A 14236-nucleotide genomic window follows, 5' to 3' on the forward strand; every position below is an offset into this window, starting at 1 on the left:
TTCCTTTACTTCTTCTGCAGTTACTTCTCTTCTTTCTTCCTTCAATTTCTTGTTCTCTTTCTTTCTTTTCTCGACCTTCCTTTCAAAATTTTCAAGTCTTCTTTTATTCTTCTTTGCTCTTTTTTCTTTTTCCTTGATGTCCTCCTATGTTTTTTCATTCTTTACACTTGTATCCTGTTTATCAACTTCCTCTTTTGTTTGAACTCCAAACTCTTTAAATTTAAGATATTTTTTAAATATTTTTGGTCCTTCCATGTGTAAATGAACGCGAAAATCCTTGTCCATTTCCCGTGCTGCTTGCAAAAGAAGATTTGTTTGTTATTGACAATTAAGGCTCGTCAATTTTTCAATTCGGAATTTGTTGTATTGTTTGAGTTGTTCTTCCTTATTTTCATAAACTTGGTTCTCTTTTTCACTGTTCTTAATAAATTCGTTAAATAACACAGGATCAATTTCACTTTCTTCATCTGCCATTGCAAGTTTGAATTCCTCCAATAATGTGTACAATTCAGGATCCTTTTTCTTGCATGTAATATAATCTTCTACTTTTCTTTTCTTGAAGCAATTCATGACTCTGTAATGATTGAAGCCGCAAATTGCGAACTCTTTTGCTAGTTGACACTCTGGTTTATTCATTATAAAGTTTATGAATATTGCAGTCAAAATTTTTATTCGACTGGCATTTTCTACATCGTGTTCAATTTTATTTTTTATGTAATTCTCATCATCATTGCGTAAAATTGAGTTGAGGGACATGTATGTTGTGTAGGAGTCATGGTTTTTTTCTTGCTTGGTGTCAATCTGAAAAATATTTTCAATACATAAAATAAATAAATTGTTTTTATAAAATGTTAAAAAAAAATTTTTGCAATTTTTGTATAATAGAAATTTGTTTTGGATCATATTACTCAGAAATCATAAATAAATACATAGGCGAATTTTTTTAACTATCAATAAGTTAGAAATGATTATAATGTCAATAAATGGAAATAAGTAAATAATAAAAAAATAAGTAATATGTTTTTAGAATAAGTTTGCAATGAAGAGTGCAATGATAATATCTGACAATTATAAATTTTTACCTGTGGTTTCTTCAACCCGCGAATTAACTTCCTGGGTGGTGATTGTGGAGGTGGCACATTAGTAGAAGTACTCGGCAAAGATTGTTCTCCTTCCTGTCGGATAAGCCAATAGTACAATTTAGTAAGAAACTCATTTTTTATCAAATTAAAATTAGAAATTTTTACATGTTGTTTTTTCATCCTGCGAGATGGTGGTTGAGGAAACGGCACATCAGTAGAAGTACTCGGCAAAGATTGTTCTCCTTTCTGTCGGATAAGCCAATAGTACAATTTAGTAAGAAACTCATTTTTTATGAAGTTAAAATTAGAAATTCTTACATGTGGTCTTTTCAACCCGCGAGGTGGTGATTGTGGAAACGGAAAATCAGTAGAAGTACTCAGTAAAGATTGTTGTTCTCTTTTCTGTATATATATATACTATTATTTATAAATTTTTAAGAAGTAACATATTTTAAAAATAAAAAATCTCTTACTCTCTTTATCTCCACCCAATGATTATGCTTGTGATCTTCATAGTCCTGGGCCACATAAATTTTTTTTGGCATATTTTACATTCAAAATTCTCTTGCCCTTTGTGAACCTTTTTATGAGATTGTAAATCCTTTTTTGTATGAAACCACAGTTGACAAGAATGTATTGGGCAGTGATGCTTATGTTTCTGATCTTCGTTATATCTATTCATGGCGAGGAAGGAAGCAAGTTTGATTTTTCAACCTAAAAATTTATAAGCAATTTACTTTGTGAAATGTAAATATATAATAGCATATTTAAACAAATTAACTTGTTTGTTTGTCCTAGTTACATTTGCTAAATTTATAATTAGAAAGTAAAAAAGTAAAACAAAATAAATAAAAAAAAAAATTTTTTAAAAAATAAAAAAAAATAAAAAATAAAATCGGATTGTTTTGAGTTTTTAAAAAAAATTATGATATTTTTTCCTGATTATATTATATTCAATTTCTTATATTTCATAAAACAAATTAAACTTAGAATATAGATTATATTTAAATTTTCATAAGTTGCATTTTTATAAAATGTTATAAATACTTTGATAGATTTTATATCTAAATAAATATAATATAATATTTAATAATAGAATATAACATTTATTATTAATTTATTATCTATCATTTCCTAAAATGAAATAATTAATATTTAATATACTTAACAATTTTTACCATGTATCTAGGCAAGTAAATACTTTATATTTATTATTTTTTTAAATTAGCGGGATAAATAGCCTAAAATCCTTACTTATCCCGCTAGCGGGCTAAATAACCTGCCGTGATTACTTGTATCCCGCTAGCGGGATAAATAAGTTACTGTCACTATTCATCCCGCTAGCGGGCTAAATAGACACAGCGTTCTACGAATTTACGTTAATCACTGAAAATTTTTTTCCAGTTCTTCTTTCAGTTTCAGTTTTGATTTTTTAATGAAAACAAAAATAAATTTCTGGAATTTAAATTTTGAAAAAAAAATTTTTTAATTATTTGGTATTCTTACACATTTATTTTGAGTGTTGAATAATTTAATTTTATATCTGTGTTATTTTAATAAAAACATTTTCTGTACCCGGAGAGAAAATTTATTACATATATTAACACATATCATATGTGACTGTCCACGAGAAAACAGGGCTTAGGTCCAAAAAATAAATTTTGAGTTTTTTATGGTAATCGACAGATTTTATGTTGCTTTTTCAAATGCAAAAGTCAAAAGTTAAAAATATCAACTACTTTCGACAATATATCGTTTTAAAGATGGGTATGTGAAGCGTAGTTAACTTCAATCGTAGTACATACTTCAATCGCTCGCCCTGTGAAATTCACGTTTGGGAGCTAAGCCCTGTTTTCTCGTGGACAGTCACATATATATTTTGTAAAAGTTTTTACAGTTTAGGGAAAAAGTGCACCAAAACGAAATTTTGGTATCAAAAATACTAAACAGTGAAAGAAATAATTTGAAATTTAGTAAAGTTAGATTAAAATTCTTGATATTTGATATTATTATACTAAATTTCATATTATTCCTTTCACTGTTTAGTATTTTTGATACCAAAATTTCGCCTTGTCGCATTTTTTCCCTAAATTGAGAAGCACTTTTACAAAATTTAATATAATTTTCTTTCCGTGTATTTATAATATTAATTTATTCATTATTATTTTTAATATCAATTTTTGTTCCAATAAAAAAAATTCAACTTGATAATTATTTTATTTTAATGAAAATATTATTTGGATTCAATAATAATGTTTAAATAATTAATTTAAAATTAATCATCAAATTCTGGCGTGGAATTCTATCATAAAATTTGAAAATAATTGAATTCTTTCGAAGAATATTATCAAAATTTTTAAAAATAATTTAACTCTTTCAAGAAATTTCATTAACATTGTGCAAAAAATAATTAAATTTCCGAAAAGAATTTTTAATTTTAAGCAAAGAATTGCATTTTTTCGGAGAATTTATATGAATTATTTGCAAATAGTGTGATTTTTTGTGAAATTTTATATTGAAAATAGTTGAATTCAATAAGAGAATTTTTTAAATTTTGAATCTGAAATTATTCAAAAATTGAAGTTGATATTTGAAAATAAAAAATTTTGTAATTTGCACAATAATAAATTATTAAGAATATTAAAATTAAAAAAGTGGTTAATAAAAATATTTTTCTGCAAATAGATGTAATATAAGCAAAAAATAATGTTGTCTTTGCAATGTTAATAAAAATATTAGTAAAAATATTATTGGAATAATGACAATAATGGAAGTAAATAATTTAATTTAATAATAATTAAATTTTTTCAGAATTGTATCAGAGCCCGCGACTCCAGTTGCAACGTCAATCGCCTATCCCGAAAGTCCTCTTTCGCCTACTGCATCTTACTTTACGACCTCGGAAGGAAAGGGAACATTCTTGACGAGGTATTCACAAGAAGTTGTTGAGGAAACTTTACCTACCAAGGATGAAACGACGACTGTTATCATGAATAGTGTCGACCTCAGGCAAAAGAAGGTACATACATTGTCAAAATTTCAAATAAATATGGAAAAAACGTTTTTTTCTCGTACATATTTTATTTCTTTTTAAATGCATGACAAGTGGTAATGAAAGATTTCAAACTTTTTTTTCGACGTTATTCGAAGGCCGAGAATATAACGAACTTTTTCTTCTTCATCATTATCATTTTCTTGGTTAAAAAAGAAGAAGTAGAAGAAGAAGGAAGGAAGATACTTGAAAGCACTACCGACATTTTAAGTTCATAATGAAGGTGATGATTTTCTGAAAATATCGAGTTAAAAAGTACAAAAGAACCTTTCGACTCGGTCATTTCTTCTCATCAGCACCTTCTCTGAATCGTTTTTAAAATATTGTTAAGAAAACTGAACTGGTGATAATTACAATCAAACTCGGGTATAATTTCCGGATCTTTTTTTTTCTTTCTTTCTTTGCCCCTTTTTTCTCAAATCCCGGGAGAAAAGTACGAGCGAAAGGGAAAAACTTTTAGTTATTGCAATTTTTCGGCACTTTTGAAAAACAATAATATTGTGTTTCTAAAATAATGAGGTGAAAAATAATAAATGAAACAATAGTATAAAATAGAGCAACAATAAAAAAAATAAATAAATAAAGAATAATAATAAAATAGGGGAAAATAGAAAAGTACAATAAAAAGAGAAATAGATTTAGCATAAGTAAAGTTAAGATAAAGTGAAAATGGAAACAGACTTAGAATAAGATGAAGTAAAAATAGAAAAATTAAAAAAATGGCTTCGTTTGCAGGAGGAGTTGATGATCAGACTGGATAAGAAACTGGTGGTGCTGAGAGCTGAAGAGGAGGCTGTCAGGGAAGAGGGCGAATTGAACGAGGCATTGGGTGCCCGTGTCGCTAAGCAAGTTGCGTCCGTGGCGCGTCCTGCGGAATTATCAAAGTATCGACTTCACGTCGAGGAAGTCGGGAAAATTACCAGTCTTCTCCTTGGACTCAGTGGCCGCCTCGCTCGAGCTGAGAACACTCTTCATGGAATGCCAGCCGACCATGCCGAGAGAGTTAGTATAATATATTCAATTTTTATCATTTTCAATTCTACAATCACAAAACGAATCCACATTTTCAATTATAACTTTCCTCCTCTTGTGATTGACTTCTAGAAATAGTTCTTCATTTATATGGAAAACATTATTTTTCGATGCAAGTTCCAGGGAAATCAGAAGAAAAGTCAGGAAAAATGTAATCGCTCAGGGGCATCAGAAAAATGCCAGGGATTTAAAAAGAAAAATGTCAACAGGCTTTAAAGTGAAATTTTTAAAAATTTTAATTTTTGGGAAACTTTAATTAAAAATTCTAAATAACTAAGCTTTTAGAAAAATTTTAGTTCTTTTTTTTAAATTGTAGAATTTTTTAATATTATTTAAATAAAACACTTTTAAGTTAAGTATCTAATTAAAATTTCGTAATATTTAATTGAAAACATTTGAACTGTGAACGAAATTTTAGAAACATTTCTTTTATTTAAATAATTAAAATTTCAAGGAATTTTCTCAATATTATTTAAAAATTATTGATTTAGAGAAGAATAAATTTTTACTTAAAAATACAGTTGTAATTTGTAAAAATAAATTAAATTTTATTATTCAAATAAATTTTACATTTTAAACGATTTGTTTACAATTTTTAAAAGTAATCGCATTTTTTAAGAAAGGATGTTAAACAATATCAGAAGTGTTTAAACAAAAATTTTTGAAAATTTCCATTCTTGTGAGAAAATCAATAATAATTAAATACCTATTTGTTTAAAAAATTATTAAAGGTTTTAATAATTTTATTTAAAATTCTGATAAGTTAAGTATCTGAGAAATTTTAATTCAAGTTTTTAATAATACTTCAGTTGAAAAAAAATTTATTAATAAATTATGAAATTAATTGAAAAACATTGAAATTAAAAATTGTATTAAAAATAATTTCATTTGTTAAAGAATTTCATTAGAAATTTAAACAAAAAAGTAGAATTTCTAGCAAATTTTAATTTAATAATTGCTAAATAATTTAATTTTATAATGATTTACATTAAATTACGATAAACATTTTTATTTAGTTAATATTAAAAAGATTTAAGTTAAAAATTAAAAGTTTCGAAAAATGTTATTTAAAATTTTTTTAAAATTAGGTTTTAACATTTGAGTTTCATATTTAATATTTCAGTTCTATTTTTTAAAGATTATTAAACTTTTTAAACAAGTAATAAGCAAAATTCTAAAATAAATTGAACTTTCCAAGAATTCGATTAAAAATAAATTAATTTTTAAACAATTTTAATTTTTTACAAAATGTTATCTTTTTTTAAACAAAAATCAGGAAAAACACAGTGCAACAGCATTTTTATTTTTGGAATCGCATAGGGTGATTTTTATAGGTTTTTTGATGCTGAATGCGAATCCGTAATCAGAATTGTTCCATCACCCTAGATTTTTGAGAAATTTGACCTTGAAAATTAAAAAAAGGCCGTTTTTGGGGTACTTTTTGGTTTTTTATCAGGATATAAAAATTTTTCCTAGGGTTTTCACTATGTGCGTACGAAAGCCCATATCTTCCTTAACAATTTCCAATTTGGACCTTTTAAAAATATCTATTTTTCGATGAGTTATCTTTGTTTGAAGTTCGCGTCGCATCATAAAATCAGCAAAAATGCCGTTTTTGAGGTATTTTTTTGTTTTTTATCAGGGTACCAAAATTTTTTCTAGTGTTTTCATGATATACGTACGAAAGCTCATATCCTTCTCAACAATCTCCAATTTTGACATTTTAAAAATATCTATTTTTCGATGAGCTATCCTTGTTTGAAGTTCGCATATCGTAACGTCAAATGGGATAACAGTGAGAAAAATATTAACATAATATTAATATTATTAATATTAACCCATTAAATCTCAAGCAGATACCAATGATTCATTAAAGAAATTATTATATTTTTAGGAAAATTAAAAATAAATTGACCATTTTTTTTGTTTATTATTTCAAATTCTTTAACAATAATTTAACAAAAACAAATAGATAACTCATCGAAAAATAGATATTTTTAAAATGTTTAAATTGGAGATTGTTGAGGAGGATGTGAGCTTTCGTACGCATATCATGAAAACCCTAGACAAAATTTTTGTACCCTGATAAAAAACCAAAAAGTATCCTAAAAACGTCCTTTTTTCAATTTTCAAGGTCAAATTTCTCTAAAACCTAGGGTGATGGAACAATTCTGATTACGGATTCGCATTCAGCATCAAAAAACCTATAAAAATCACCCTATGCGATCCCAGAAATAATAAAAAAGTGAAATTCTGTTGCACTGTGAAAGTTAAAATTGTTGTCTAGAAATAAGGAAAAAGTCAAAAAAAAAAAAACGAAGTCAAATTTTTGTGGCCGCTCTTAAATTCAATTCGAATTTTTTTTAAATTCATCAGATTTCGGAAGAATTGGAATTTTTATTCACAAAGGATATGTTTGTGTTTTATTTACAGAAAATCCTCGAGAGCAAACGAGACAAGCTGATAGATCAGTTGGAGGAAGCAAAGATTCTAAAAGGCAACATCGATAAGCGTAGTGTAAGCGTCTCGGCAATTCTGTCAAAGTACTTGAACAACGAGGAGTTTACCGACTACCAGCACTTTATCAACATGAAGGCAAAGCTGATAATGGACGGCAGAGAGATTCAGGACAAGGTGAAACTAGGAGAGGAGCAACTTGTTGCCTTGAAGGAAACGATCGACTAAACATTGATTGACGATTTCAAGTTCGAAATTCATCATTAAAGAAGAGAATAAACAGTGAGCTGGGAAAAGCCAAAGGCATACCAATGGGTCAAGCATTTAAAAAGGGCATAAAAGAGACTTGTTTTTTTTAATAGAAAAATTTTTCCAGTGGTTTTTTTTCCACCACAAAAGTGATCAAGAATAACAACGAAAAGTGCCTCATTCCAAAAAAAAGAGAGAAAAAAGATTTTCTACCAAGACTTCTAAAATGGAGATTTTTTTTACGAGTTTGATTAAATTGATGTGAGAGTAGTCAGATGGCTTTTTATACATTAGTGTCGTTTTATAAAGACGCAAATTTATAACGTTCTCCGCTCGCAAGGTCACGAGGGTTTACGATCTCAACTGCGATTGTCATACGTTAACCCAAAAACCTTGAATGCCTAGTCTTTTTTTTACGAGTTTCGTCATTCAACCACATCGCAAATTCTATTCAAAAAGAAAATTCCGATTTTTATAAAAAAAAACCGTTACTAATTTAGAGTATAATTTGTTACTCTAAAGTAAAGTTTGTTAAGAAATTAGATTGAAAAGAGTTAATGCGATGTTTAACGATTCAGTTGATTTTGACGAATAACTACATTTGTAAATTAGGCTTTTTTTTAATTGTAAAATTTATAGAATTGATGTGTAAATAATTATGAAAGTGATTTGAAAAAGTTGGCAGCTTGCGCGCCTACGTTTTGTTTTTTTATTTGGAAGAATTTATCAAGACTTACAATTAGTATAATTGTATTATTTATTGAATGTAATATCAGGCATGAGTGAAATTTTTTTCGCAAAGGAAGAAATCAAAATTTTAATATATATATTATGAAAAAATATATATGTACGTAATATAGAAAAAAAAATATATATATGAGAGTAATGTATCATTTCGAAAGCGTGTAAAATAGTAAAAAAAAATTTTTGTGTACTCTGTGCAATCGTGTGAAAAATAATTTCAAGTGTTACTTTATAATCTGTCTTTAACTGTCAGTCATTTTTCCATTTCTAGAAAATTCGATTCATTTTTTGTATAGTTAATTTTTCTGCCAACAAAAAAATATGTGAATTGCTAACAAACTTATATTTACACGTGAAAAAATAACGAAACTCTTACTTGTACTCTTACCTGAAGATCTCTCGCGAGATCTTCTTGATGCTTGTGATTTTTATTTACTGTACGATAAGAAAATGTAAAAAAAACCAAGGACGCTTTACTATACTCGATGTCAAGCCTCTATGGTTTTTTTAGTTAAAAAATTGTATGCCTCAGTTCTGAAAAATTTTCTCCTCAAATTTTCTGTTTCTAAAAAATTTCTACTTACTCACCTCTTCGTGCGCCAATGACAATTATAATCTTTAGCGTCGAAGATGGAATTCTTCAAGATCCTCCGAATTTTTGAGCTCAGTAATGAGACATTTACTGTAGTTTCAAAATTTTCGAGATGGAGCTACTAATATTAGAAAATCATAGAAAATTTAATTAATTTCTATGTTAAAAGAACATTAATAAATTTTTTTTTTAAATTCAAAGAAAACTGTAGATGAAATTGCTATTAAATTCATTTGACTTGTCAATTGGCTTGTGAATTTTTTTAATCGTATTTGTTAGTAGGAATAGTCGAGTCAAATAGATTAATAAGCAATAAAATAGATATAAAGACTGAACTCAAGGCATACAATTTTACAAAATAATAATAGTCAGTTTTGTTCCTCAATTTTTTTTTCAATGCAATGCGAAATTGCAAATTTAACAATAGCTGTATGGTGATTTTTCTTTTCGTTTATATGTACGAAAATTCGAAAAAAAGCAAAATGTAATTTTTAATGTGAATATATAAATTTTTTTTCTCTAATTAATCACACTACAGCTGGAATAATTGTAAATAATAATGAATTATACGAAATACTTATGGTGCTCCGGATTGAATTTTTTTTTACGAAACATTGAGAAAAAGAACTAGAATCGTTTCATTTAAATTACAATAGGTCTTTTAAATTTAAGTACTACATTTGATATTTAACGTTCTCGCTGTTTTTTTGTACATAAATATCACTTATAATTCTCATGTGAAATGCATAACATTACACAAATCCAAGTCACATTCAATTGTTTTGTGACAATTAGATTGTTTTAGTCTGACAATATTATCATATTAGGATTACTATCAATCATTAAGATAGCCACATTCTGAAAATCGCTTACAATAAATTACATAATGAAAAATTTAAGTTGTGTTTTAATTTCATCTTTTTTTCTGCATAAATATTTAATATTATTTATATTAATTATTTTGATATTATAAATTTATATTTAAACATGTGTAGTATTAAAATTTCTTATTATCTATATTTCTTTATTTTCTAAAACTTTTTTCTCTAATAAAGGTGAATTTCTAAAAAGACTTTTTTCTAATGAAGGTGATTTTCTAATTTTCTATCTTCTAATAAAGGTCATTTTCTAAAAATTTCTTTTTCTAATAAAGGTAATTTTCAAATTTTTTTTTTTTAACAATATTCAAATTTTCTAATGACCATCAATAGTTACATGATTCAAAAATAAAATTTATGAACATTTTTTAATTCTTTAAAAAAATTACTTGAGATTTCATTAAAAAATTGTAAAACAGAAAATATAAATTATGCCAATTTTTGAACAAAATTTTTAAATAATCTAGTTAAAAATCGTAATTAACAAATAGAAATAATGAATTTTTTCCTTAAAGATATTTAAAATTTTCTAGAAAAATGTTTTATAAATATATTATTAATTTTGTAAATTTTTGTATAAAAATGATGCAAATTATTATTTCTTTTTTTCAAAGAAGTACAGAATTTTGTTAAGAAATTGTGATAAGAAATAGGAATTTTATAAAATTTTTTCTTCTTTTTCAAAAAGAAACTCATCATAATTTTGTGAACAGAATTGCGTAATTGAGAAGCAGAAAATTTGCAAAATAGTTTCTATTTCATAATCTTAATGTTTCAACTATTTTCTAACTTTTATAAAAATTAGATATAGAATTTCACAAATTTTAGAAAAATAAATATATGAGAAATTATAGCTTTTTAGAAAAACTTTTTTAGAAAACAGATTTCATTAGAAATCGCTTTTTTTAGACAAAAAAGGATTAGAAAATTTTTTTTTTAGAAAAAGTGACCATCTACCTAAAATAATAATAAATAAAAATAATTAAATGAATTTAATAAATTAAAATTAAGTAAACATTAAAATAATAATAAATCACTTTTAGCGTTATTTTCATTTTTCATTAAAAAATTAATTAGCTATATAATAAGTGATAATTACAATATAATTTTGTAAATTTTGATTTAAATTAAATTAATTAAATAATAATAAAAGTTTTTAACTAGGGTCAGTTGGGGTAAATGCGGACAAGAGGTGCGTCGGAGCTTAATTTACAAATTAAAAATTAAGTTCGACATGAATATTTCCAGCTCAGATTACCGACAAGAGATTCTGAGTTTTGCTAAGTTTTTATCTTGATAATTGGCAACAGAATAATTAAAGTTGTCGCTTAATGCAAAAAAAAGTTGACATCAATTTTCAGACTGGTTCAGTATTTAATCTCGCATTTGAAAAGTGACAAACTTAAAAATCATACAAAATTTTTTTATTATTCCTTATGACTCCCAAAAGAGAAATTGACTTTGATTTTTGATTTTTGTCAATTTAGTTAATAATGACAAGCTGTCCGAATTTACCCCAAAAATTCGAAAACTGGGGGTAAATCCGGACAGAGCTTCTATTACATGTTAAAAAGTAGAAAGTGAAAGAGAGAGTGAAAGTGCGATAGAGAGTAAGAGGGAGAGAGTGAGTGACTTCAAATTCGTTATCAGCGACCCCAAAAACCCCCGAGTAACAATTTTCAAGCAAATCCGATCAAATTTTAAAAATGTCCGCCATTTTGGATCCGCTATTCTGAATTTTCAAGATCTGACTTTGGATTCGTATTCAGCGACCCCATACTGAAAAAATTACATTCTAATTTTCAGAAAATCTTCTTAAATATGCGCCAAGAATATTCCTCACTTAAATTAAGTGGGAAATATTCTTACAATAAGGGTACAGTCACACGATCAATGCATCTGCATGATGCATGCATGCACAAACATTTGACTGTTCACACCTCAATTTTTCGCTCTCGAAAAATCATTTTTCTGGCGGGATATTTAAAATTGATTAAAATTTAAAAATAACTTATTACTAATTTTTACAATAAAAAATAAAAAAAATTGAACGTTTATTATAAGGAATTAATTGTAAATAAATTTCTCTTAATTTGTGGCATATTTTAATATTGTGAATTTTTATAATTTAAAATATGCCACTAATTAAAAGGGTTTTCATGATATGCGTACGAAAGCTCACATCCTCCTCAACAATCTCCAATTTAAACATTTTAAAAATATCTATTTTTCGATGAGTTATCTATTTGTTTTTGTTAAATTATTGTTAAAGAATTTGAAATAATAAACAAAAAAAATGGTCAATTTATTTTTAATTTTCCTAAAAATATAATAATTTCTTTAATGAATCATTGGTATCTGCTTGAGATTTAATGGGTTAATATTAATAATATTAATATTATGTTAATATTTTTCTCACTGTTATCCCATTTGACGTTACGATATGCGAACTTCAAACAAGGATAGCTCATCGAAAAATAGATATTTTTAAAATGTCAAAATTGGAGATTGTTGAGAAGGATATGAGCTTTCGTACGTATATCATGAAAACACTAGAAAAAATTTTGGTACCCTGATAAAAAACAAAAAAATACCTCAAAAACGGCATTTTTGCTGATTTTATGATGCGACGCGAACTTCAAACAAAGATAACTCATCGAAAAATAGATATTTTTAAAAGGTCCAAATTGGAAATTGTTAAGGAAGATATGGGCTTTCGTACGCACATAGTGAAAACCCTAGGAAAAATTTTTATATCCTGATAAAAAACCAAAAAGTACCCCAAAAACGGCCTTTTTTTAATTTTCAAGGTCAAATTTCTCAAAAATCTAGGGTGATGGAACAATTCTGATTACGGATTCGCATTCAGCATCAAAAAACCTATAAAAATCACCCTATGCGATTCCAAAAATAAAAATGCTGTTGCACTGTGTATTTATAGTGGTAAATATTCTTACAATAATAATGTTCTTCTTATTGTAAGAATATTTCCCATTTAATTTAAGTGGGGAATATTCTTGGCGCATATTTAACAAGTTTTTCTTAAAAGTTAAAATTAGAATGTAATTTTTTCAGTATAGGGGAGACCGGGGCGTAATGGCTAACTTTTCACTCTTTGTTGTTTTACATTGAGAAAAATTGCGTTTAACCGAGTGGTAGAAATAGCTCGGTTAATAAAAAGTATTTAAAAATAAATAAGATATGGTTAAAAGAAACTAAGTTATACTGATTATCACAACCGAGCTGAGATGGTTAAAACACATCTGTTAAAAATAATCCTCCAAAGGATTGTCTTAACCAATCTGAAATGTGCATAATGGAAACAAACTTTCGTGGTTGTTGTTACCTATCTGTTTTTTGAATATAAACAATTACTATGCGATTAATATTAACCGAGTTTCATGTAATTACGTTCAGTTGTGAGATTTTAACCGAGTAAACATATCTAGGCGACATATCGTCAGTCACAGTCAGTCAGTCACTGGTCAGTCACTTCGTTTCGTCTTTTCCGGAGAGTCGTGTTGTTACAATTCTGGTTTCTACCGACGCGATACAAATTTTTATTGATTATGTTACAGCAGCCATCAAATATAGAATTCATCTACAATAGATACATAAAAATAAAAATGAAATGGAGAATATTAAACGCATTAAACCTTACATCCCCGATGACATATTACACGATGCACGTTAAAGAGGTTAAAAGTATTTTATTCTATTTGAAAGAGATTTTTGTTTGATTATAAAAAAGAATTTTAATTTACAGAAAATTTTGGTTATCTTTAAATTAGAACATAATTTTTTAATCAAATAGATTTCTTTTCAATAAAAGAAAATAATTTTTATCAAGGGAATATTTTATTGATCAAAAAATATTTTAATCGAGTTGGGTGGTTTAAAATTAATTAATCGGTTTCTTTATTATAACAGAGCTAATTGACTACAATATTCAAGTTTATATTATTACTGTAGCCTTTTTAGGTGGCTACAGTAACCGAGTAAGTTAACTAACGTTTACCGAGCATTAATCATAAACTGTTAGTTACAGTAACAGAGAAAGAAGCTACCGTAACCGAGTAGTCTTAACTAGTTTCTACCGAAATTTTTAATCGTATTCGATCGGTTACTGCAAACAAATTCACATTGCAAG

At 26.7% G+C, this 14236-nt stretch overlaps 1 protein-coding gene across 1 annotated transcript in view; it reads left to right on the top strand.

Moving 5' to 3' along the window:
- Positions 1–10107, top strand: part of LOC122513079 (protein Shroom) — a 259002-nt gene extending 248895 nt beyond the window's left edge. The window contains exons 9-11 of the mRNA XM_043629313.1: positions 3894–4101; positions 4870–5136; positions 7600–10107. Of these exons, the coding sequence (XP_043485248.1) occupies positions 3894–4101; positions 4870–5136; positions 7600–7851 (727 nt within the window). The 3' untranslated portion in view covers positions 7852–10107. The remainder of the gene's footprint in view (positions 1–3893; positions 4102–4869; positions 5137–7599) is intronic.
- The last annotated feature ends 4129 nt before the right edge of the window (positions 10108–14236 follow it).

The sequence above is a fragment of the Leptopilina heterotoma genome, unplaced genomic scaffold (genome assembly GCF_015476425.1).
Source record: "Leptopilina heterotoma isolate Lh14 unplaced genomic scaffold, ASM1547642v1 Lhet_133, whole genome shotgun sequence".
Classification (NCBI taxonomy): domain Eukaryota; kingdom Metazoa; phylum Arthropoda; class Insecta; order Hymenoptera; family Figitidae; genus Leptopilina; species Leptopilina heterotoma.